General features: G+C 44.8%; 1 protein-coding gene across 1 annotated transcript in view; it reads left to right on the plus strand.

Moving 5' to 3' along the window:
• cdh4 (cadherin 4, type 1, R-cadherin (retinal)) overlaps positions 1 to 26,926 on the plus strand; it is a 55,613-nt gene that overhangs the window by 12,885 nt on the left and 15,802 nt on the right. Inside the window, exons 2-5 of the mRNA XM_076096283.1 lie at positions 3,451 to 3,606; positions 7,424 to 7,568; positions 15,633 to 15,805; positions 24,610 to 24,747. Of these exons, the coding sequence (XP_075952398.1) occupies positions 3,451 to 3,606; positions 7,424 to 7,568; positions 15,633 to 15,805; positions 24,610 to 24,747 (612 nt within the window). The remainder of the gene's footprint in view (positions 1 to 3,450; positions 3,607 to 7,423; positions 7,569 to 15,632; positions 15,806 to 24,609; positions 24,748 to 26,926) is intronic.

Raw genomic sequence — 26,926 nt, forward strand, 5'->3', positions numbered from 1 at the left:
AAATTAGTCCCTGTTTATGTAGGCATCAAACTATTTATGCAGATAGGGGGATCATACAGGGTTGGATCAATTAAAAGAGATATGGACAGACTGAAACTTCACACTGCGCTAATTAGGCAGCCAGCCACTATGCTCAATAAATGGAAATATATTCCTTTACATTCCTTTCCCTCTGTCTGTTTGCGTGCCTCGCGTCACCCTGAGGAGTTTAACAGAACACTAACTCCCCATCTAATTTTCCCCCAACTCCTCGTTGCTTTCGCTCCCCGTGTCTCTCTGCCTCCATCCCTCTCCGTCTTTCTTCTCACGCTGATAGCTTGTCCCACAGGGATCCCAGTAGTTGTCAGTAATCAAGGAAATCACTCTCAACGAGTTACAAATAGGTCACTTATCTGATGTCTGGTCTGATCTGACGGAGACAGACAGCCAGTTAGTTCCTTGCATCTGCTAGTTTTTGCATGATTAGTAGCCATTCTATCTGCCAAGAGGTACTGAAGTGAAAGAATGAAGGACAGCGATAGATGGATAGAGAGGGATGGAGAGGAGGATAGAAATCCCAGCTTTCATCATTAGCATTCCATTCAAATGGCTCAATTGAGCAGTTGTCACTCATGGGATTCCCAGGACTCCGAGAAGCCGTGTTTCTTCATTTATTCAATTTATTGATATAAAGACTCTTCATTAAGAGACACCGGCAAATGTGACATCTGGTCTCAGGTGGCCTTGATGTGGAATTCTTAAAGCAGGCGTGGAAAGGCGGAGGCCGCATGACGTGTAAGAGCTCCTTTTGTCTCCTCTAGGGGCTATTCCACCAGTGTGGCAGCTACACGCGGTCTGCTTTGAAGCTCCAGCGAAGAGACACATCGCATGCGAACACTCAGACACTCGCACCACCAGACACGCAACCCCGCGCGCGCGCACACGTCCGGATGCCGAAGCGCAGAGCCGTGGCAGGTGAAAACTTCACATGGTCGTTTCCCACATGACGGCCTTGTTAATTATTGGAACGAGCTGGTCCTATTGATCCTCGCTTTGCTGTGCTCACAGAGAATCTCTTACCTGTCAAACACTTCACATCACACACATACATGGCTACAAGCTGCCTCTTATGCACCCGAGAAATACTTACATTCAGAAATAGATGCAGGGTAGTGTTTTCTTTTTGTGTTTTTTCGTTGCAGTATTTTTTTTTTTTGCATGTTCCCACAACTCGACCAGATCTGGCTGAGGCCTTAACAAGTTTGTCTACTTCCCAGATAACACAGAGAATTTCTCAGGCATGTTCTCGTTACCGCAATGCATAATCCGTCTGTTCTGCACCGCGTTATGACACTGATGAGGGTGAATGATCAAATTAAGTTATTATTGATGCGTCATTTCATCCCGCTTTGATTGGCAGAGGGTGGGCGTCGTGAATAATAAATGTAATCAGTCTTACAGTATCATTGTCATGCTACAGTGGTTACATGAACGCCGAGTAGAAGAGCCTGAGTGCACAGATTGATGGGAGTAACACTACGCTGTACATTACACCTGAACCTGCAAGGTCCACGTACGGATCCTGTGTGAAGCGAGCGCAGGAAATGAAAATTGCCGGTGTGAAAGCTCGCATCAGAGTGCTACACCGTGGGTGTGGGAGGACCAGGTTGGAAATTAAGAGACGGGGTTTCATGTTCAAACAGAGAGATGTTTTATGCAGAAGCCGCCGTCACTGCTGAACGGATGAAGTAATTTCATTTTCATGCATGATCTGCAGCCCCACAGACCGGGGAAATTGCAGAGGAGGAGAAGAGAAAGATTGAGAGAGAAAAAGAGCCAAGCCTTCCTTTTCTCACCATTTGACTCCGGGATTATTACCTCTGATTTGTAATTTGTAGCCAGAGTGATGGTTCAGTCCCAGTTTGGAGGGAAGAGGATATGAAGATAAAGCACCAAGAGATAGATTAAACTGTCCAGGACCCATAAACCAATAAAATCAATCCATATTACTGGATTTATAGAGTCATTGGCCACTGTAATTTGATTAAATGATTCCTGTGAATCAGTATACTAAACGTGAACACAGTAATCACATTACAGCTTTGTATACTGAGTCGTACCGTAGTTTGTTTGAGATGATGATTCCCAACCACAAATGGCGGCTGGGCAAGCGTTTTGCAGTGAACGGTGCCGCCCCGAGCATATTGAAGATATTGAATATGTCGCAGGTCCAAATTGCACCAACTTCAACACTGCACTTCCTTGGGTGCCCAGCAATACACACGCCAAGTGTGAAGTAGATCGCATGAGTGGTTCTATAGATATGCAAAGGACACACACACAGACAGAGATTCCTTGATGTATAGATAATGCTGCTACAGCGCCGCCTATTGACACCAAATTTCCCATGGTCCCTCACAGACATCATATCTACACATAACATTTTTTGGTCATATAAGCCTTGCCCACAGAAGGCATTTGAGCAAACTGTATGGAACTTTAAAAATCCATAAAAGTCCAGAGATTCTGCACCAATTTGGTGACAGTGTATAAATCTTTCTTGTATATGGATAGGAAAAGGGATTTTTGTTTTTGAGGTTCTAACGTTATCTGGCCAAATTACTCCCAGTTCAATGTTCTTAGGTCCCCAGCAATGCACCCACCTGGTGATCGGTTCTTGAGTTATGTGAAGAACACACACACACACACACACACACACACACACACACACACACACACACACACACACAGACAGACGTACAGAGATTCTTTGCTTGATAGTTAGATGTCACATTAACGTTGCTGCATTGTGCTGTGAGATAGTTGAATCCTTGGAGCTCATTGGAAATCAATGCCACAGGAATGCTTCAATCCCATCTCCTTTTGTCTTCTTTTGAGTCAGGACGGTGCTGAGCAAAAGTATTGATATTTCTATTGCAGTGGCAGTGGAGGCGTACAAACTGAAACTTGTTCAAAGTAAAATATATCACTCTTTAAATGTCACATTTTGATTTGTGTGAGAAATAACAACTGAGGTGTTGAAGGTGAAACAGGCACATTGAGATATTAAGCGACAGTCAGACATGGTTGAGAATAACGGGCAGTTAGCCGTCAAAAATACCAGCGTAGCTGGTAGTAAGGTCATTTTACACTTGCTCAAGGTCTGCCGAGACGCCGCCATAAAGGAAAAGAAAACCAAAAACTCAACAGGTCAGACAAAATCATCTGAACGTGGCTCTCATTCCCTCACTGCACGTTGTTCAATTTTCAGTTTTTAGCTCCAGGCTGTAGGTTCAAAGCGTGAGCTCAAAAAGAAAGATGGCAGTGGAAATATTTTCATCTGTGTTTCTATCAAACACCCCGTGTCCTTTCACGCTTCTCTAAAACTGTATTTCACAATGCGTTTTTTTCTCTATGTGCAGGAAGAAAGCCAAGGCAGCGTTAAACTTGTTTCTCTGGTTCTCTTCTCAGATCCGCTCAGATCAGGACAAGGCGTCTGGCATCCGCTACAGCATCACGGGAGCCGGCGCCGATCAGCCCCCGAGTGGGATCTACAACATAGACCCCATCAGCGGCAACATGTTTGTCACCCAGCCCCTGGACCGAGAGGAGAGGGCCTCCTTCCATGTAAGGACGAAGCCAGTCCGTCTTGTCTGTTTCCGTCCGTCCGTCCCCCCCCCCTTATCTCCATTTCCGTCCGTCTCATTATCATCCCTGTGGAAATGAGCCTCGCCTGTCCTCTTTCCCCATCTACCTTTCATTCTAACCCTAATGTTGCCTGCCGAAACAAAAGCACAAGTTGGAGCGCGTTCAGAAAAAAAGTGTACAGTACCTCCACACCAGCATCTCAAGGTTCTGATTGATGCCGAAAGCCAAGCGATGAAAGGACGAATGGCTCGACAAAACACTCAGCCACTTTGACCGGCATTTGTATCGAGGTTTAACCGCACAGAGTGGCGCGGCGTGGATAGAACAGAGGGAAGAGAGACAGAACCAAGGTGGAGTGCAGAAAAACTGTTGTCTTTGTTCTCACCATCAGAGCTAATGAGCAGGTGCAGCGTCTAGTGTGTACCAACATGTCTGGAATGCTGATTGATAAACAGGGTCGGGGCCCTCGCTTCCCCAGTTCTTCTGACTTTCTGTCTGTGTGCGCCCGGCCTTCCCGTCTTGTACCGTACTGCTGTACCCCCCTTCCCCACACATGTTGTCCCACGCTCACCTTGTGCACTTTACAGCTGTGCCGTTCAAAGGTGCAGGCTAACAGCTGCACAGTTAGCGCTGCATATGGCCCATGGGATTCCTCGACACACACACACACACACACACAGACAGGAGGCTGGAGGTTGGAGTTCATGCCTGGCCCCTCTCTGGAACCCCGGGGGTTAAACAGCTTTATGAATCTGTGAATTAAATATGCAGACCACATGAGACTTGTGTTAACGCTACAGGCCATTGGTTTACTTACACACATTACAGGCTTCAGTTTATATCCAACATCCCCCGCTCGAGGTGAGCGCTGGTGTCAGACTCCCGACACCCGCGTGCCTGACAGCATGATAGATGGCTGCGCTGCTGATAGAGCTAATTCAAAAGCATGCTGCCATCTCAGAGGAAGAATAGAATAAAGGAGAGTGGATCTCTGTCAGCGCACACATTATAAACACCAATGCACACGCGCCTAAACAAGCACTAAGCTCGAGATGATTGCCTTCTTGATTGGTTTGTCACATACTTTTGTGAGTGTGTGTGTGTGCTCCATTTAGTTTTAGATGAGCCTCTTGTTATCTTACTTGCTGCGTTCAGGGCTCTGGACACCGCTGCGCGTGTGTTTGTTGTCTCTCCATACCTGCTCTTACACTCAACCAGCAAATTGGGATCAATAAATCAGCCAGTTTATTGGTCCCTGGGAAAGGACAGCCGCTCAGTAAACAGTTCTTATTTGACACTGCCTGTAGTGAAAACAGCATGTTAGGTTCAAGGCACTTCAAGTTGAATGCGGCTCATGTTTAGACTCCCGTGGACCAATGCTGCCTGTGATGCGATGTATGATTTAGTGTCGAAGAATGTAGCCAGAGTTCGACCCAGGGGAAATTTTAGTCCATCGCTTACTTCCTTTGAACTAGACAGGAAGTCCCCAGCACTGCCGCACGCTCACTGGCCAAACTTTGCTTGTTAGTTTTGGGTTCAAGTGAAAAGAGCGACGAGGCTGCTGTTTTTGACAGACCGGCAGCAGAGGGGAAGTGATCTGCGAGGTGAGGAGAGCAGCGGTTAGCCTCAGCCTCATACCGGACCTACTGTGAGTCACAATTGAGCAAATATGAGAATGTTTGGTTATTTTTTAGGGTTTGTTTGTTTGCATGAATGTGTGTACTTCAGTGTACAGTGAGATTACAATTAGTGTATTATGCTGTACAGGTTGTAAAGCCCCTTGAGGTAAATTTGTGAATAATTATAATATTGATTGTTTCTTGATTATTAAAATGACACGGTTGCTGACTGTGCTTTTTTTAGGAACAAACCCCTCCCTTTTGTTAGCACATGAAGCCATGTTAATATTGTGCCTGTGTCTGAGGAGAACTTGCGCGTTTAATTACCCAGGTTAAACGGAAAATTGATTTTCAATTTTAAACATCGTCCTAAACCAATTTGAATTAATTGATAAAAACGATTTATAACGCAGGTCTAGGGTAAGGGGACCGCCGGGCCAGATACAAACTGTACTTCTCCTCTGTGGTTGGTCCAGTCATACTAAAGCTCACCCTGCAGAATACTGATGTACACACACACATACACTTGCAGTCTGCGAGACGCACACACACTCCTCCAGGCCCCGAGATCACATTTCCAATTCCTCTATCGAGCACACAAACACAGGAACATATAAACAGACTATTATAGAGATTCAGAGACACACAGAGGCAGGGATGCACACACATATCCACAGGCAGAAAGACCCAAATATACACACACAAAACAACACGTTTTACCACAGACAAAAATGCACAATCATTATCACACATTCACACCCACACGCACTGGAGCAGTCACACATCCCTCAGCGTGCAGTGTCCACAGCTGAGAAAACAGATTGGGCTTGTTTGTTTGTTGGGTCTCCTCTCCATCTTTGTTTGCTCTGCTCCGGCCAATGGAAAACAAGCATCTTGAGGACCATTAAGTGGCTAAAGAGGGGGCTCTTTTGATTGGCTGTGTGTTTGTGTCCCCCCCCCCTCTCTAGCGTGTATCCGTTTGCTTTTGTCAACGGCCGCGTCTGAATCGGTGTTTGAAGGCGCGCGCGAATGCTCAAGCGGCCGCATGTTCGGTGATGTTTCGAAACATCTCTGACAGGCAGGCACAAAGCCGACATGATTAGCGGCGTTGCGGCGAAGCGCAGGTGCCGCCACTCCATCTTTCATGTTGCCCCACAATACATCACTTCCTGTAAATAGGCTGGCTGGCAGGCAGATCCTCCTCAACTGTTGTTGACAAAATATTTTGCTGCCAGTGTGTCAGCTTTAGCCAGAATGAGAGCCCCTCACCAAGCCAAGCTGTGATTGAATAGCATTTCGGCAGAGGATATGTATTCCTCGGCAATTGGATGAGGGTAATGTAAGTCACAGTGAACACTGCCGGTTTGGTTCCAGGGCTATTACAAAGCTCCGCGTTATGTTAGATATCATTAGCGGGGATTGGTGGGGAGTGGAGGGTGTGTAACAGCAGCGGTGGAGATTAAGACATCCCAGTGTCGATGATGATTGCTTTTGTCAGTCCTCCCTGTTCAAGCCCCCCCCCCCTGCCTCTTTGTGCTTTCATCTCTCATTTACTTGCACAAGGCTCAGTCACTCTCCTCTCCTTCCCATCTCATTCAGCCTTTTTTTCTTTCCCTTCGACGCTCCTCTCCTTCGTTCTCTTCCTCTTTGCTCTCACTCCTCTCACACACCGCGAGTTGTCGAGGAACAGCTCATCAGTCGGGAGACATCCATCCAAAAGGCTGGCTTTGTCGAAAAAACAAACGCGAGACAAAAAAGAAGCCACAGCATGAGCAGAAACGCATCTCTGATATTTTCTTAGGCCTCTGGCTGCGCTAACAACAAAATAGGTGTTGTTTGTGTGTCTGGAACATTTCACGACTTTGTCCCTTTCCGTGTTGTTGTGGTCCGTGCCAAGATGCCAACAGGATGCTCGTGCCCCGTTGGCAAACAAGAAACGGAACGTTTGCCAATTAGATGAAGTTGCCAATTAATAAAGTCAAAGTGTGTGTGTGTGTGTGTGTGTGTGCGCCGAGTTTGTTCCGGTCCAGACATTCTGCACACGCTCATATCAATCAAGCCAGCGGCCTGTTGTCAGTTGAGCTACATTTGGAATATTTATTCACGCTCATGTTCAGCATTGAATGCTAATAACGCCATCTTTCTGTGTGTGCGTTGCTGTTTCCCTCTGTTGGCAGCTGCGAGCCCATGCAGTGGACATGAATGGCAACCAAGTGGAGAATCCAATCGATCTGTACATCTATGTGATCGACATGAACGACAACAGACCTGAGTTTCAGAACCAGGTGTACAACGGCTCCGTGGCTGAAGGGTCCAAACCAGGTGAGAGTGACCGGGCGTGTTTATTCCTGCTTTGAAATACAACAATCTGAAAAATGAAGTTTTGTTTTGTGGATTCACCGCTTTGTTCTCACTAATGCAGCTCCCTCTCTTCATTCATTCTCTATCCCCTTCCTCTCTCTATCTCTCTCTCTCTCTCTCTCTCTCTCTCCCTCACTCTCTCTTTCTCCCTCTATCTCTCTCTCTCCCCCTCTATCTCTCTCTCTCCCCCACTATCTCTTTCTCCCTCTCTCTCTCCCTGTCTCTTTTTTCTCTATCTCTCTTTTCTTTCTTCTCACTCTCTCTCTCCCTCACTATCTCTTTCTTCCTCCCTCCCTCTCTCTCTCTTTCTCTCTATCTATCTCCCTCTCTCTCTCTCTCTCCCTCTCTCTCTCTCCCTCTCTTTCTCTCCCTCCTTCTCTCTCTCTTTCTCTCTATCTATCTCCTTCTCTCTCCCTCTCCCTCTCTCTCTCTCTCTCTCCCTCTCACTGGCTGAGTCAGGGAGGAGAGAGCGACTTCGAATGGTGTTTTTACAAACAGCAACCAACGATGCTGCATAGTACTTTTAACAGACACTTGTGGGGATTTGTACATAGACTTTGTTGTATGTATGCAAGAGTATCATGTTTGCGCCTCTCAGATTCAGGATTACCGAACATACCAACTCAACAACAAAGCTCACATTGTGACTAAAGAAGAAGAGAACAGGAAGTGTCGCTTCATTTTATTATAGGAGGACAATATGAGCTCAAACTGCACTTTTTGTTCAGCTCTGACTAGAGAATGGAGTCATAATGGAACCATAACATACCTATAAATACAAGCCTGCAATCACCTCCAATTGTTACACTTCAAAATGTGTAATGTAACAACTGAGGTCAACACAGAAGTTGCAATAATCCATTTGAAGCTGTTTTTATTGTATTGGTTTGAAATACTCAGAATTGCTGGAAGACAATGTTTGAAATGACAACCTCTCTTTGTTTAATGATGTGGGTTACATCCTCTACTTCAGTCAAATTGACCAATCAGATGCTCTTTTTTTTCTCCAATCTTCAGAGGGCCCTTCAGAAAACCTTAATGCTTCAATCTTACTCACAGTGTCCTCGACTAAACTTGGACTTGTATGCTCAACCGACATTCTGACGTGTTGAATTCGCCGTGACTCGTGTCGGTTCAGACGAGGGCGAGTTCATGAGATATTTGTGTCACAGTGTCTTGGCCCGGATGCATCATTATCAGATTCTGCAGAGCATGGAGAGATGTAGACCCTCGCTCGGAATCCGGGAACAGAGCTGCGGTCAGTGGGAAGCCAGAGACGAGAGCAGAATGCGCAAGTAGCTTTCATGTCTCGACTGGAAGAACTCTTGTTCTAACAATCAGACCCCGAGGACCCATGTTTGTCTTCACAGCGTTCAGATATTGTTCTGTTGCAAAGTTTAATCCCAGGGGAATTTGTAAACAATATAGGAAAGCATGTTGTGCGTGTACGTACGTGTGTGTGTGTGTGTGTGTGTGTGTGTGTGTGTGTGTGTGTGTGTGTGTGTGTGTGTGTATGTGTATGAGCAAGTATGGGATTGACTGTGTGTGTGTGTGTGTGTGTGTGTGTGTGTGTAAACTCTGGTTACTCCTCAGTGGAGCGTGAGTCTATGTACAGAGCTCCTAATTAGCGAGGGCAACCAGACATTCCAAAAGCTACTTTCTTCGTTTTTTCACTCTGATAATCTCTGTTTAGTTTCAAATGAGAGCCTGTGATGACAAAAGTCTTTGAGTTAGATTTAGTTTTGAACAGAAGGTAATCTGTGGTACCAATTAACAAAAAAAATATGTTACACTGTGTACAGTATAATTACGCTGCTCGTCATTAAGCAATCACTGCCAAGAAACATTTGTTGGTGGATGACGGTGTTGAGAGTTGTGTCAGAGAAGCTTAATGTGTGCGGAGCTTCCTTTTGCTATTTGGTCTCTGAATTGATGAATTTTAATTAGAAAAATGGCCGCAACGCCATGTTGGCCTAATTGCCCGTTTAGCCGAAGAAAACAGGAAGGACTGCGATTCATCTTCAGTGTCGGTTTCAGGAGACATTCTATACTTTTCTGGCCCATTTAAGCCTTTCATATATCCTCCGCCAGTGAAAGTGAAAGTTCCACACAGCTTTGATGAAGTTGTTTTTTTGCACCCAGCAGTACCGCAGATAGAGAGCGGGTTACACGTGTCTTTTTTTTTTTTAAATGACTTTTGTGATCGGATGCACCAGATTAGAACTCAGTTGTGTCCACATATGTGTGTCCACACTTCAGATCACGATCCAATATATTTTGTGATCAAAGGAGCGGCTGGAAAACGGTGGACAAACACATTTAATTTCCTCTAAAGTCTTCACAATAAAAGTACCCCGTTGTTTTTTTGGCTGCTCGTCATTTCAATGGAAGTCGGTGCCATGAAGCTACAAACTGACGGCCGACACTTGTCGATGTGTTTTTGTTGCTGTTACCCAGTTCCTATTTAACAGCATGACTACATCCCACGAGCGCGGGTGCAACATTTCAACGGTGACTCATTTACAATGCAGCTGGCCACACTGGACCGTTTTGTTGCTTGTAATGTGAACATAGCATTACTCTTCCTCCCTGCTGGATCAGTAGACAGGTTTTATTGAAAAATAGTTGCCAACAAAGCTTAATTAATTCAGTGGTTAACACATTTTCCTATAAGTTCTTCACCTTAAAATTCCCCTAAATGCAGTTTAGATAACAAGCATTAATTGATATCAATTCTGACTTTGACTAAACTGTTTTGGATGCACCTTTCTTTACACACCAGAAACTCCTGTTATATAGAATCACAAAACCTATGGCAACAACACGAAATATTACGACTAAATAAAAGAACTATCTGAAGTTGAATGGAGAGGAATGTGAGGCACTGCCACGCACAAATAGTACTTATTTCTGGTTTGGGAATGCCTCAGATTCTTTGGATTTATCACATTTTCTCTCTTTCAGTCTTTACCTTTCAAAGTCCTGAAGAGCATGTTAGCTGCTGTTCTATGTATTTATTTATTTGTTACACTTATTCACTATTTTGACCCCTCTACAGCACCTGTGCTTCACAGATCCCCCAGTGTGCATCAATCAGTCTGTGGACTCAAAAGACACCCATGGAAATTCCTCAGGTGTTTCTCCAGGTGACACTCTCTCGTTCCCTGCTGCCTACAGGTGGTGTTTTGAAACCTATCACAGCGTTGCAGCTGACAGGTTCTGCTCGGGGCGCGGTGTCCAGCGATGCTGCTGGAATATCTCAATTCTCTGTCTCCCACTGCCCACAGCAGGTTCAAACAGCGGTGAAACATTAAAGAATATTCCTATTTAAGATTCACAACAAAATACAGTTACAGTCACAAACATCTATGGTAGCCATGCACTGCTTGTGCCCATCAGGACACGGAGAACTTAATACTGCAAAAAAAAATCATGCTAATATGAGATGCAATAGTTGAGTGAGTTGTGGTTGTCATAAAACTTGTGCCATGAAATGTATTGAAAGGTTATTTTACCCAGATCCAAGAACCGACCTGCAATTAAAAACACATTTTCTCACTTACCTCTGACGACAAACTGAAGACAAACTTCTCAACAGAAGGAAAGAAAAAGGAAATGATCTGCATGATAAGACGCTACTAAGTGTAAATGCTTTAAACTTAAGAAAATGTCCTGATGGCATGCAGCCGATGCTTATACTTTATTATCCGAATAAGAGCTCAGTTGAAGACGTATTTATCGGCCCTGTCTCAGCAGAAAGATGTATATAACTATATAGAATAATTTCAAGTGTTTAATGTTTTGAAAATGAGTGGAACAGCAACAACCCTTTATTATGGATAGTTGTTTAATAAAAAGCCTTGGGCCCCTATTTTTTTTTTTTCCTAAATGCCAAGCAGAGGGGGGATATGTGTAAAGCTGCAGTGGTATCACATTCTGTATCTACAGACACCGATATCAAAGGTTCTCCAAAGCATTACAACACATCTTCACATCTAGCGCCGTGTAAAAACCATCAAAGAAGGGAGACCTACAGGGAACCGCCCTTATCGCCGTCACCAGATGTTACGGAGTGAGAGATCCGATCAAGCCGTCAGCCGGGATCAGTGTGAAACGGCTTCATTTGTCGCTTTCTTCCTCCGGGCCCCTGCTCAGCACCGCGTGAACCTGTGACTGATAGAATTTAATTTGTGCAGGTAATCAAATGTAACAAAACAGTGCATGACAAAATGAGCTATCGCAGCACATTCACCTCTTGTTAATGAGGAATAAATGGGATTCAATATGAAACTAGGATTATCCTGAGAAACCTGATAAACCTTTTAAATGTGTGCAAATAGGTTGAGTATCATGAAAACAAAACATCTGTAGCTCAAGAGCTACACAGTACACACACATACATTGAAAAGAAATATACATTAAACACATTCGCCTCTTCAAGGTCACCAAAATTATCTGAATTGCTGTAACATCCTCTGGACTGATGCATGAGAGGGCCCCTGCGTTGTGTTTAGTGGCCTCGCATAAAGATATGCTGACATGACGTGACTTCCTCAGAAAGCCCTCACGTTGTGATGCTGCAGTGTACTCGGAACATCTGCCCCGTGACGCTCTGTCCTTCTCCTTCCCTCCCCCTTCTCCCCCGACTCTGACAGCAAGTTGTTCCCTTTTATGGAGCGTCTTCCTCAAAAAAGGGCCTCCCTAAATGAGAGTGCAAGATCAAAACCAGCCGCTGAGTGCCTTCTCTCACAGTCGATTTGCTCTCCAAATGGGGGGACAGGTGCGCTGCGTCTCTCTCTCTCTCTCTCTCTCTCTCTCTCTCTCTCTCTCTCGCTCTCTCTCTCCCGCTCTGTCCTGAAGAGTTTGCTAACAGTTGCAGAGAGGTTTAAGAGACTTTCCCTCTCCGTCTTGCCTGGGGGGGGTAATTAGGGATCGGCACAGGAGGGAAAAATGCAGTGATGGAGGCGAGCGGAGGTGAAAAAGCACAACGATATTTCAATCAGTGTTGAGCCTGGACTTTGTGAGCAGGTGTGTCTCACTGTGGTCCTGATTGTTCGTCCATAGTGCCGAGCCAGACAATTTTTTAACGACACAGAGCTTCAGCGGTTAGCGCTGTCGCTTTGGTATAAAAAAACTGTCTCTGTGTCAGTTTCCTTCTTTTTTGTTGACAAGTTTGCTCACACGCAAGCAATGCGGAGCAGATAATTAATTGCACCTGTAGGTATAAGTGTTATAAATAGGTACTTTAACAGTTTCACAAGTAACCGGAAAACCCTCGACATCCAAAAATAACTCCTCCCATGTAGTTGCTCTATTGCCTTTCTGTGTGACGGACTGGAGTCCTCTGCAGGTTCGGCTGTTTGCCCTCCACACCGGCTCGGGCGTCGGCCTGCAGGAGGGTAAACAGGTAGCAATGCTCCTCAGGCACGGCTCTCATGCAGTAATAGTGAATAGTGAGCATTTGATCTGGCCTTTGCATCGATTTAGAAATGCTGCCTTTTTCTGACCTCGTTTATTTTAAACGGTTTGAATGGTTTTACTCTGTCTTCATGTTGTCGGAGAGTAGTGGGCTCAATTAGAGGCCCTTGTGTGAAGACTGTGTGTCCCCTTCATCACTTCCCCCAAGATTCACCGGGTTTCAACCTTTTCTCTTACCTCCCTTCTCTCTCAACCTTCTTGCTCTCTATCCACTGTACGGTGGCCTCTTCTTCAACCTCTATCTTCCCTCCACTGATGAGAGTTATTATCCTCTTACTCCGTCCATCCCCTGCCCTCTCTGCCCCTTACTTCCCCTTGTACTTTTGCTTTTAGTGGTCTTTATAAACCCTCACCTCTATTCTCGCCTTCACTTTCTTTTTCTGCTCTCCAATTTCCTCCTCTGCTTCCTATCTTTGCATCTGTGTGTGTTACTGCTGTCTATCTCGATCCGTCTTCCTTCTTTTTTTCTCCTCTATCTTCCCTGTAATTGGGAGGCAGATGTTGACTCTGGCTGACTAATGTTTCCGCAGCAGATAGACCTCACCGGTGATCTCAAGTCACGTGAGCAAAATGGCCGACAATATGCGCGCCTGCCACCAGTTAAATTTTCAGCTCCAGCGATTTTGGCGGAAAAGCAATTAGGATTTGGAATTAGTGTTCAAATTAAAGAGGAATTAAACAGGCTCAGAGATTAACCCTTTTAGGCATGGCCGCCCCTCCGTGGATGTAAAAGCGCGCCATCATCATATCACTGAATCCTCCTCGTTGAAGTGAAAGGTAGCAGCACTGACATGTGATTCAACATCACGTCCTCTCCCTCCCTACGGGACTGGAAAGGCTGATTATATATATATTGACGCTGTCCTCGGTGGAATAGCCGTAATTGTTTTTCTTCTTCTTCCTTGGACTCTTTTCTTTTCATTGCTGGAAAAAAAGTGACAAATCCTTCTTAGAAACTTAATGATGTTTGAAATAGAATTCGAGGCTACAATTATCCTGTCCATACAGGCTGTCACAGGAATGATGGTGCCATCTAGACCCAATTATGGGAATGGAGACACCTGTAACTGCTCAGACCCAGAAGGGACAAGCGAACCTGCCGCCAGTCCGGCAGCTCTGCTGGCTCGGCTGAGACGTTACATTTATGAGGCAAAACTTACTTCTGCTGTACACTGAAACATACAAGCTTTGGGGGGGGGGGGGGGGGTTTGTGACTTATCTGAATTGCTTTTGATGTGCTAATTGAACATTGTTGGTTTAGTGCAGGGTCAGCATGGCACCCACCGTCGTGCCCACTGAGGTAACCAGAGTGCTCATGCATTAGCTGCTGAGATGCTTTTTCGTGCTCACTTACATAAAAACAGTGGTATGTTTTTAACATTTTTATCAAAATTACAACATGTAGGCGTTATAATTACCACTCTCTCCTTTTCTCTGTTTCCCCGTCGGCTTTTTATACTACAGCAGCTCCTATGTCCTTGTCTCCCCTCCTTTATACGTTTTTCTCTCCTTACACTGTCTTCTCATTTAAGCATATTAGTGCTCCAGCCATCTCTTCTCTCTGCTGTGCCCCTCCTGCGAGCTGACAGTATTTTTTTTGGCTGCAGCAGCAGCCGCCTGTAAATAGCTGCCTGATGGAAAGTGACATTTTCACAGAACCCTTTGAGAGAGGCGAGGTGATCTCTCCTCTTTCCAGCACAAAGTGCTCCTAATTGCCTGGTCGCATTTGTGAGCCCAGCTGACAAACTCGTGCAAATCAATAATTCTGCTCGGGGAAGATGCGGGGCCACGGGGCCCCTCGCACTGATACGTGCTGTGAAGACACACACACGTACACACACACGTGCATATGCATACAGATGCACACATATACCTGTAAGTAAACGCAGACAAACATACACTCGTTACACTCTCACACACACACGCACTCCGCCTGGCCAGTGCTGTGCTGTCTGCCCTCAATGGCAGTGTTTATCCGTGATTCTAAGACAAATGGGGAGAGAGCATCGGAGCATTAAGGGCAGCCACGGTGCCGCTGAAGGCTGAAATAATGGATGGTGGAAATTGCAGAAGACCCAGCGCTGCTCATTACTAAATGGACTCTGCAGAGGTGGAAACTTTGCCGCACCAGCTTTCTATATACAGATGACAGAACAGTGCATCCTGAAAAACGGGGCTTGTTTAACAGCTTTTGTTTGTGTTGTCGTGCTCTGCTCTGGAATGGCTCTCGCTCTAAAAGATGCTTTGCCAAAGAACAGAGAATGTCACAGCAATTAGCAAAGTCTGATTGACTTGAGTTTTCTCTGAGCCCTCTTCCTTCTCTTTGATATTCTTTAAATGTATTAACGGTAGCGGGAGACCTTCATTGTGCCATACATATTTTAAAAACGCGTGTGAGCAAAGAGACCTTGAAAAGCACATCTTCGTATTTTAATGAATGCCGCAACATGTTTTTTTTCGACCCTACTTGACCCTCTCGAGTGCCGTCATCTACTTTTCAGATTGTTCTATCAGAGTCTCCCCAGCTAACTAACTTTCTCTCCACAGGCTCATCTGTGATGCAGGTGACAGCCACCGACTCGGACGACTCCACCACAGCTAACGGCATGGTGCGCTACCGCATCCTGTCACAGTCGCCCCACAGTCCCATCCCCAACATGTTCACCATCAACAGCGAGACCGGAGACATAGTGACGGTGGCAGCCGGCCTGGACAGAGAGGTCAGTGTCAGCGTTGTGTCCCTGTTACTCTCACCGTTCGATCATTTTGCGTCTCATTTGTGTCTCATTTGTTTTCCACCTATAGCCATGAGATACAAGTCAGTGACTTGATGTCGTATTATTATTCTCTTGGCCTTCAACGGTTTGTATGATACATTCAGGGCTTAATGTAGAGAGCCAGACAGACCAGAGCAGGTTTTTTTTTTTACCTTTGAACAGAGAGAGGCAAGCTGTTCCCCGTCTTTACACTAAAGTCAAAAATGTATCCTGGCTCACGCTTCAGATTTGTATCAATCTCCTACCTGAGTCTTGGTAAGAAAGGGAATAAGCATGTTTTCCAAAATGTAGAGCTATTTCTTTGCCCACCCAGCGACGAAGATGCCCATCGTCACTCTATTTTGGACTTACTTGATTTACGTTGGTAGCCAGCTACCGAGCTTCTCCCCACGATGTGCCCCCTGCTAAAGAAAGAACCGTAGTATTTCACACAGCAGTTTTGCAGGAACTAAATCCCACATCATTTGCTCACACACGCACACAAAACACAGCTGGGTTGTGCTTCACAGCTGCTTGTGTCTCCATGAAAACGTCAAGTCAACTTAATTTCCCTAAATATTTGTCAAATAATGAACTGAAAATCCTATACATGAAGGTCTTCTTTTTCAACATCCGTTTACCATCAGCTTGCTTTTTCTGGATGCACAATGCTATTAAATAGCAACCTGTAAATCCAGCGCTTCCTGCCTCACGAATCCCAATTTCATCCCTGGATGTCACTAAACCTTAAAAAAAAGTCAGGATTACTTTCAGCAGCTTTCGCCCTGTTAAAAATGTCAAATAAAACAAACCAAGCACCAAATGAATTCATTCGTTCATGTCATTTGTGTCGAAATATGAACGGCAGGCTAATATCTCGTGTTTTTTTCTCAGTGCGTAGAGCAGGGCGGATATAATGGCAACGCAAATCCAGCACCGCTCTGCTGACGAGGTTGCGGGAGCTTTCTCTTCACTGCCGTCTTTTGTCTCGTCCACTGATGATGTGTGTGCGTGTTGCTTTCTGTGGTTGTTCACCAACCCACACACCACCACAACACACATATTGTATCTGCTCCATCTTCCGTCTTAATCTGCTAATGAGGAAGGTCACGCTGGGTCGATTTTTGTTTATCCCAAGATGCATCAGGTGACTGTTGGCCGTATATTGTTTCATGGCAGATTGTTCATCCCGCAGCCTTTCTCTCACACACATGCACGCGAAACCTTCTCTTATCTGTCTCTGTGGTGCGAGATTAAAAAAAAAATAATACAATTGGCAAATACAGGAAAACGTTCAATTTCATATGCCGCCATTATGAGGATAATCTCATCCTCGTAATTTAGTTGGCTGATTTTACTACCGACATTAAAGCAGCGTTGAGTGTGTCTCATAATGTTTATATTCTGAGAAGTCCCACTGGTCCCTCTCGACACTAAACCCGGCCAAGCAACACTTTTGAAATTAAAATTGGATTTTACCAACAGTAAGATGGAGCGTGTTTGGAGAATAATTACGGTTAAAATCTCAAGAACAAAAGTAGATTTCGATAACAGAAGAGTACAATACCGTACATCAATGCTCGTTCTTTATTCAAATGTTTCACGGAGCTGGCATGGCATGATAGCGTCGTACATTTGTGGGACAACATAAATGAGTCAAGTGAGTGCGAGCCAGTTCTGTGTCCCTGTTTCCAGCTTGGCCCTGGCGGCAGCAGTAGCAGCTGATGTGAGCGAGAGAAAGCTCATTAATCTGGACACATCGAGCCAGGCTCAGTCCCACCTGCCTCTGATCCTCCCACTAAAACTGGGACACACCTGGGAGTTCACCCACCTGCTGTCAAGGTCATCATCGCAAACACACAAACGTGCTCAGACACATGGGCACGTGCTGGCATGCACTATACTCCAATGCAGTTCTGTTTGTTGTTTAGATGCGGTGAGTCTCAAACAGAGTGAGGGGGAGCAGCAGATATGATGAATTAGATCCAAGGTGTCAAGCTGGATCCATGCAACCAGAGTAGTGTATACACACGCTGCTACACAACGACATGAATGTGCATATTCGCGGTATGGACACTGAATACCTTTATAAACACCTTTGCTGCACAAACTTGACGTTCCACATCTTCTCTCCCATCTCTTTCTTTCACACATTGTCATCCTCGTCCACCATGCTGGTGTCTAATTACAATATTCATGTGCTAATTAGGGGGTGAGGCAGGTTCTCTCGTGTTGAGGAGACCAGGGGGTACATGGAGGTTAGCCTGGTATCACTTACCTCTGACACCGCTGAATACCAATTATTCTCCATCACTCGCCGCCTGCAAACCCCTCTCCTCTCCTGACCTCACATGCTTCCACTGTGTTCCTGCACACAAGCTAACGAGCCGGGCTAAGGCGAATACGTGTGTGTTTGACTCTATACATCCTACAATAGAACATGGCTATTCGTATGTGGGGTTCTGGTTTGATTTTGTGATGTGCTGCATTTAAAAGGTTTGGGTAAAAATTTAAATTGCAATCGGTGAAGGTTTATGTTAGAGTTTATACAGTTTATAGGGCTGGGACAATATGCTTGTCTAACAATTCAATGCTGTCACAATACTCCAGTGTTGATTCAATATGTATCAGGATTTTCATGTATTGCAATTCTACAGGTATTGCGATTCGATATTGCAGTTCATTGCGATTTTTTAAAAACTTTTAATAACACTAGACCATGGGAAAAAGTTCCCATGAATTCAAATGTATCAGTAATTGTAAGGAATTAAATCTAAGAAAAAAAGACATTTCTGTGACAAATTACAAGATTTATAATTTTTTTATTTAGTAATTATTTATTTTAATTTAACACGGACACAGGTAGCATGCATTTAACATAAATGTCAGTGGGTACATTGCAGTTGTAGTGCTGGTGGATTTCACCGCGTAGATGTGAGTGAAGGCTGGTTTGACCGTAATCGAGGCATCATATTGGATGTATTAACGTTACTGCAAAATGATAACGCTACCTGTCAATGACAGAGTTTACATGTAGCTTTGCTTTAGCCGCGGCGAACTCAGCTCTTTCTGACAATGTGTGAAACCCAAAGTGTTTCCATACTTTACTGTATGTGTCGTGTTTACCATATTTTGGATTTAAAATGTGAGGGTGCAGGGCATATCCCCGCAGATTTCGGACCATCCGCCATTTTTTGCTGCCTCGCTTCAGCTTTGTTTTTCTTGAAACGCATATGACGTCACGTTTCTCATAGATTACAACTACAAAAGCAGTAACTTCATCCTACCCCTGCATAGACTAAAAGAAAGCAATTGAATTTGAATTACACCGATTAAGGCATTAAAAAATATTTTGCAAAGTGAATCGGTTTTTTTCTTCCACCCCTACAGTTTTTTGTACAGTATATATGCTGTACCCAAAATAGAGTCGTCTATCAGTCTACCGTGAGAATACATTTTTAATGAAGTTCGAGTCTGGTGCAGCAGGTAGCAGAGCGGGAGATGTCAGGGTGCCACAGCTGGCGTGGATGTTCTCCCTTTGTGCCCTCTCTCCATGGCTGCGATTCTACTGGCAGGCAGAGCTGTTGTCTTTCATTACCCCAGGCTGTCTCAATCTCCCATGAGCCCTGGATTGGAACGGTCTGGCGTGGTGTGGTGGGGCCCGGCGCCAGACCGTCCACCGGACCGATGCCAGCTCTAGGTTGGACTGTCTGGCTGATGATTAGGACATCGCCTGGACTGCCTCAAGGACATGAGTGCCCAAAGCCTGGCTCTATTACGATCTGCAGAGCCCCACTGGATACAAGCGGACGTCAGGCATCCTAAATGGGTCTGGGATTTTATTGTCTCAGAGACCCTGAGTTATGTTAACGCCTCGCCTTGCACCAAAGCTCCAGGAGCCAGACAGCACAGCCATCGGAAGATTGTGAGGGGGTTACTGAATGGAGAATATTGAATGGAGAATACATGCAGCTGGATGTTGACTGCTTGTTGCCCACATTCAATCAAGAAAACATCCACTCAATATCTACCTCATTATGTGCACCGAAGAAGTATTGAATTGGACCTTGTTTTGTCTTTAGAAAACATGAATCGTTGCACTTATGCCCTTCTAGTTTCAAACCATGTTTCTCTGCCCTCTCTTGTATTCTATTTTGGTCTGGGTTTAGGTCAATGCTCTCGGATAAATATTCACTACCAAAGCAAAATCTTAACAGATATTTGCAAATCCATTCTTTTGTCTGTTCTTTTCCCATGAATAATCCCTCGATGACTTCTCGCTACCAGCCTATTCTTTAAAGGGCTTTGTCTCATTTGTTTACAATAGAATTCCCCAATATGTCCACAAATGTTGGACCCCATAAGGACCCTTTGGGAGGATGATCTGGCAGAAGAAATACAAAATATTTTCCATTGTATCAACACAAGACATGCCTAAAATCCTGCAGTCTACCTATAAAACTAATACCAGGTTATCTCAAATCCATGTGATACATGTCAGCATTTCCCTTCAAAACGTACATATTTTGGCTTTGTCCATCCTGCAGTACTGGACGGAAATGTAAACATTATTTCAGATATTACCAGAGAGGCAGTTGTGCTAAACCTCTTTACAGGTTTATTCACGATCTCTCACATTCCGTCTCTTTCTGTAAGTAGACAGCATAGCTTTCAGACTGAAATATCTTGACTAGACTATCTTAACTATACTGGATGTACTGTCATCAAATGTTGTACAGATATGTTCCCCGCAAGCTGAATGCTAATGACTTTGGTGATACACTGACATTCCCTCTAGCAGTTCAGATTTTGTATGTATTTATGTTATGAAATATCTCTCTCTTTAAAGAATTGGCACAACATTTGCTATAAACATGAATGGACCCCAGACATGTTCCTAATTACATTAGTGATGACCCCAGATAATAGCCTTCATCTAGCACCACCATGAGGTTGACATTTGTTGTTTTTAGTAAATATTGGATGGATTGCCCTTAATTGTAATAACTTTGTTGATCCACTCACAGTTCTCTAACAATGCATCAGCCTTTAAATGTCCATTTACTTTGGATTATGACCAAATACCTCCCAAATTACTGACATTTCCATCTCCCTTCTTGTGTTTAGTGCTATATAGCCAATGTTAGCATGCTAACATGTAAAACTAAGATGGTGATCGTGTTAGACATTAAACCTTCAGCATGTTGGCATTGCCATTGTTAGCATGTTAGCCTGCCAACGTTAACATTTAGTTCAACGTCAGCGTGGCTGCAGCCTCTTTTTTTATGTCATAGATTGCTGCTCCCCTGTCTTCTCTCTTAGATGCCTGACATTTCCCTTTTTTTTCAGTTTGTGCCAACAAGTCTGGCAAAAGCATGTTGATCATGCCAATATTTGCTTAATCGTGTCCTGTCTGTTATATTGTAATGGTCAGTAGGACCATTAACTAAATGTCTTGCCCTGTCTGCGTGGTTTATTCTTTATTCACAGAATAAAGAATAAACTATAATAATATGTGAGTCATATTCACATGTGACTCACAGCCTTTGTTTATCTAGTATGTGACTCTGAGCTGTTTGCGTAAATGTGCAGGCGTATCTAATCAAGTGGATTCTGAGTTTGTATCTCAGATTAATAGAACCTACGTATGAGTGACTGTCTCTACAATGGGATTCAGAGAAAAGCTTTTAGGGAACAGTACCCTGGTTCTTGTTCTCTTCAAACCAGCTTGAAGCTGTTTTTGTCCTCAACTCAACCTGAGAGACATCCCTGAGAGGGATGAAGAGAGGGGTGGATGATGAAGATGGTGACAAAACAGACTTCTCTGCATATTTTTGGGACTAACTGGGAAAAGAAGTGAAATTTGAATATATGTGTGTAGACGTGAACTGAACTTTACAGTTTTTCAATGGCAACTTGTATGTGTCACTGAACTGAATTAAAATCAGATGAAGTGGAGTTGAATACCATCAAATTGAGTAAATTTAATAGAAGCAAACTGAACTGAAACTGTAGTGGGGGTCGCTGACACTGTGGGTGACTGAGGTAGAGAACGAGTGTAGTCAGAAGAAGGAAGGGAGCTGGTCTCCACAGTTTTCGCCACCAGCGCTGGCCCATCTGAGACGGATTGTAAGTGACAAGCTAATGACTGTGGCCACTCGGAGCCTGGCAGGCCTGAACTCAACCCTCAAACGACACAAGTAAAAGCAAGTCTCTTACTCTCTGAGTGGTCCTTTACGGCACGCCAAGTGGAAACGCACACTCAGCTCAGGTATAATTAATTCACCACTGTATTTTCTTCGGCAGAAAATCACTCCTCTCCATTTTCTTGTTCGACACCACCTTACATGTTCAGACCATTATTTCCCTTACCTTCTTCTTTGTTCTTCTCACTAAAGAACAAGTCCATTTGCTTCCCAACCATGAGCAGCCAGCTTTTTCCACCGGTCCCGTGTGCTGCTTGGCTTTGACTTGTCGGAGGGGAGCTAACAATGATAGCCTTAAGCCATTTTCCTATTTCTTTCTTCAGTCTCCTGGTTGGTGAACAACCTCATTTGTTCTCGGATTGGGTTTTTATAGTTGGTGAAGCTGTGTGTACAGGTGTTTCTCTGGTCTCTCACGGCTTTCATCTTCCACAGATTAAGTCCGTGAGGCTCAAGGCCTTTGGGGGAGTCTCGGCTGTTGCTGTTGGTCGTGATACAAGGGGCTTTATTTCCTGCCAGCGCTGGACTCTGATCTAACAGAGCGATTTTCTGTTCAGCACTTCTGTAGGACTCATTAGAGAGCCCTTTATTGGCTTGTTCGGGCAGATACTTTTGGACAGCAGAGTGTGCTTGGCTCTGTGTGTGTGTGCGCTCGGTGTCCTCGTGCACGTGGTTACGCGGTGTAAGAGTGTCCCACCTGTTCCCACTCACTGGAGCGTCAGCGGATGTGTATGTGTGCACTAGAAGGGCCATAAACTCACAACTGCTCTCAGATGAGTGATATAACCCTGCAGGAGAGCACGCATCAGCCACATCTCATACTGTGTGAGAGCTCCACCTGCTGGCTCAGCTCCAGTCACTTTTCCTCACCTGACCAAAGAAAAAGGCGTTCATCAAAGCTCGAGCTTATTAGCCTTCTTCAGCCATCTGCTGCTTTCTCCAGATTGATGTATGTGACGGGATCTAATCGAATGTGCCGAGAGTCGCATTCATCGGAGGCTCTATTTACCGATGCGCTCTATGAGGGGAGATGGTATTGATATTTCATTACGAGTCTAATAAAGGGCAGCCAGTATTGAGTTTTTATTAATAGGGCTGGTTTGGTGCAGATTAACATGTCTGCGCTGCTCATGATGACTTGGAGAGATGCTAAATGACTCCGGTTGGGTGTTTTAACTGGCCTCAATGGTTTGACTGATCTAGCAATCAACTGCATCCGTCACGACCGAGAAAACGGTGAGAGTGAGAAAGGAGATATGGAGATACGCAGAGACTGGCAGAGAGACGGACAGATAGAGAACAGACAGGCGGAGAACACTGAGCAACCAAGATGAAATCAAAAAGATAGCAAGAGATCAAAAGAGGCGCAGAATGTGAGTTAACAAAGGGAACAGAATAAACCAGAGGATGGGGAAAAAAGCCACGACTCAAAGAAATAAAAAAGCAAAGCAATAACTCCCCAATCTATTTCTACAAGACCTCTGTCTTGGTTGGTTCTGGTTCCTCCAGGCAGTCCCTGACATCAGTGCCACTGGCTGTCAAGTCATTAGCAAGTGCGACCCACTGGGTGAATATCTCGAAACTAGCCTAACAACGAACAAACATTAGACCATCGATCCGACGCATTGTGGATGCTCAACAATGCAGCAGGCCCTGTGCGCCGAACGCTGGCCTGTCCTTGACGTCTGCTCTCGCTCCCTCTCTTCGCTCTGACACAATGGAGGTTGTGGATGGATTAATGGGAAGAGAAGAGACCACAAAGCACAGAGGCTTATACTGTCAGGGTGGAAACACTCACACACACACAGGGTCTTCTTTCCAGTGGTGAGTCTGGGGACAGACTGAACTTTCAGCACCATGGACAGTGCCACGATGTTGGGATGTGGATGCACTGTCTCTCTGCCTCTTTGTTTTGTGGCTGTGTCTAAACTAAGCCTAATGTTTGATGGGTGTTTCTTGTAATGGCACAGTAATATAACAGTGTGTGCTGCAGTACACTCTGGAAGCGACTCCCCCTCACTGTAACTGGACTAAATAAGGCCCATTCACCTTCTGGTATTATCTGCAGCACTGTGGTGCATCTTAAAGTGGCAGCGCCTCCATTAAAATGAGTGATGATCCTGGTCTGTTTCCACAGCGGAAAGCCAAGACTTTTAGGCAATAATGGATGAGCCTTTTACCAACACGGTGCTCCCTCCCTGCTACTTTGTGTGTGTGTGTGTGTGTGTGTGTGTGTGTGTGTGTGTGTGTGTGTGTGTGTGTGTGTGTGTGTGTGTGTGTGTGTGTGTGTGTGTGTGTGTGTGTGTGTGTGTGTGTGTGTGTGTGTGTGTGTGTGTGTGTGTGATGTCTATCTGTTATTGAGGAAAAGAAGGTTCCTAACAGACTCCAGTTTTTCTGCTGTTCCAGTGATTGAGTAGAATGAAGGGACGATGTGTATGCATGGCTGCTTTTCATTCATGTATTCATTAATTCATATGACATGTCATTGTCACATGGCAAAAATATTTATTTGCCGCAGCATTTGATATATCAATCCTTGGGTGTGTTTTCTGCTTCTTTTTACAGAAAGTGTCCCAGTACACCATCATTGTCCAGGCCACTGACATGGAGGGCAACTTGAACTTTGGCTTGTCCAACACAGCCACGGCCCTCATCAGCATCACCGACATCAACGACAATCCCCCGGAACTGACAGTCAGAACGGTGAGTCCCAGAATTTTCTTTCCTCATCAAAATCAGCAGTTTCTTCCTGGTTCCCTCATTTGGTGTCGTAACCATTTTTTTAACAGCTCCTTATTCAACATTAGAGAGTGGCTGTATTTTCATCATCTTGTTGATATATTATTTAAAGATATTTGGGGAGGATATTGCAGGGGGTCAAGGGGTTAGAATGAAATATATTTGATTCAGCCACCCTCCCCACCCCAATCTTCTTTCGGTTCTGTGCTAGTAGCGTTGTAAACAACGAATGATATTTGGGAACATTCTACAGCAAGCCTCCACCTTTTGAATGGTTTTACAGTCCCACATCCTTCAGCCATCAGTGACTGGGAGGACGACATATGAAAATGGACTGAAATCACACATGAGGACATTTGAACTACTTGGCAGTGTGTGTGGTGAGGTAGGGAGTTGTCCGTTTTTGAGAGCAAGGGTTACTATATGTGAGGTTGTTGACGAGTAAGCAGAAGCCCTCCGCCTCATTTATAGCTTGTATTCTCTATTCTCCTGACCGCAACCTGACAGACCTACAGGATTGTAGCTGCTCCTCATGTGAGCGCTTGGGTTTCTTAGATTCCAGAGAGAAACAGATGCTGTCTGTAGCCCGGCTCAGAGGCAGAGCGAGCAGTGTGTCAGCGTCACACACTGTGATCCCTGTCTCCTCGGCGGGGCCGTCGGCGGCGTGCGTGCCAGTACAGTTCCAGCCGCATGCTCTGATAAGAGCTCCCCAGCTGTCAGGGCTAGAGCTCACCGAACAAGGCTGCCGCTCATAGCTGCTTTCGTCGCCGTCTGCGGTGCTGCCTCCGTCACTGCTCGTCACCAGGGGGCTGCCAGCTAGCCAGAAAATGGTCATGCTGCACTTCAATAGACACAAAAAACAAAAATTGTACATTGTCCTTGACATATACAGTACACAGGGATGTATGCTCTGACACGCTGTGAAAGATGTTTGTCCACTCTTCAGGGTGTCATTACTTTCCCCGAAACCCTGCTTAGCAAATGACTGTAGATGTGCCTGAGCTTGTCCGGTGTGTGACTCAAAGGTAATAATTAGAAATTAATAAAAACGTGTTCTCGTTGTATGTCCTTCACTTATGACGCAAACGGCCCCACGCTCTGACCTGAACATCCACGGCAAAGACAATTTTATATAAAATATAAAACCAGATGCCATTTCCGCTGCTTTGTCAATCTCTACTTTTTGTTTTGCTTCCCACACAAACAACTCGACTCGGAGCCGTTCAGTAATTATTTGTGCATGACAGACGCGAGAAGAATTCATCGCTCTCTAAGGGAGGCATCAAGAAAACATAAGCGCGCTAATTAAGTGAAATTGCTTGCGGGGGCGTAACCCGAGCTGATATACAGCATCTAATTTGAAAAAAGAAACAAAAAAACAATCTAAATCTTTTATTAATTTCACCACATGGGCCTGGATGTGCAATGTTAGTGCTATGTTTGCGTGATAAACAAAAAAAAAGCTTGGTACTTGGGACAATCTATCTAATCAAAGTGTCTAATCAAGTGTATCACACCCCTGCGAAAGTGTACCCAGTGGTTCTTCAGTCAGTGAACACTGATGGGGAGCAGGAGAGTTGTTTGGATGACTTGTGGGGTTGAAAGCTTGAACTCCAAGACACACAGGCTTACAGATCTGAAGAGAGTGCTTTTGGTGATTCACCTGTAGAGCTGCAGCTTCTAAATAGCTGAAAGAGTTGGAGTGCCAGAGATTATTCACCACTTTCCCTTGCTTCCCACTCCTTGACTTTGATTTGTGTTAAAAAAAAAGAAGAAAAAAGCACAGACTACTAGGTAAAGCGGCTTGATATGTCTGTATAACATGAAAAATGAGACTGCTGGTAGACGCCAGTAGCTGTATCTTTATTACACTATAGTGGAGACATAACAGCGTCTTAAGTGGACTGATGGCAGTCTGATATTAGTAGGAGTCTGTTTTGGGACATTTATTGGTACATAATGCTGTCATTACCCTTTGGTGTTGTTCTCAATGCCCCATGAAGGAAAAGAAGAGCTCTTTTAGTCTTTTTGAGCTGTAGCTCTGCTGTCTGAAAGGGGACATTTTCAGTAAAACGGTAGTAGATTTCCCCTGCCGGGCAGTGCACCTTGATGCAGATTTATATTTCTAAAATGGTTTGGTTTC

This window comes from Anarhichas minor, unplaced genomic scaffold (genome assembly GCF_050575085.1).
Source record: "Anarhichas minor isolate MPS153535 unplaced genomic scaffold, ASM5057508v1 ptg000021l, whole genome shotgun sequence".
In the NCBI taxonomy this organism is placed as follows: Eukaryota; Metazoa; Chordata; class Actinopteri; order Perciformes; family Anarhichadidae; genus Anarhichas; species Anarhichas minor.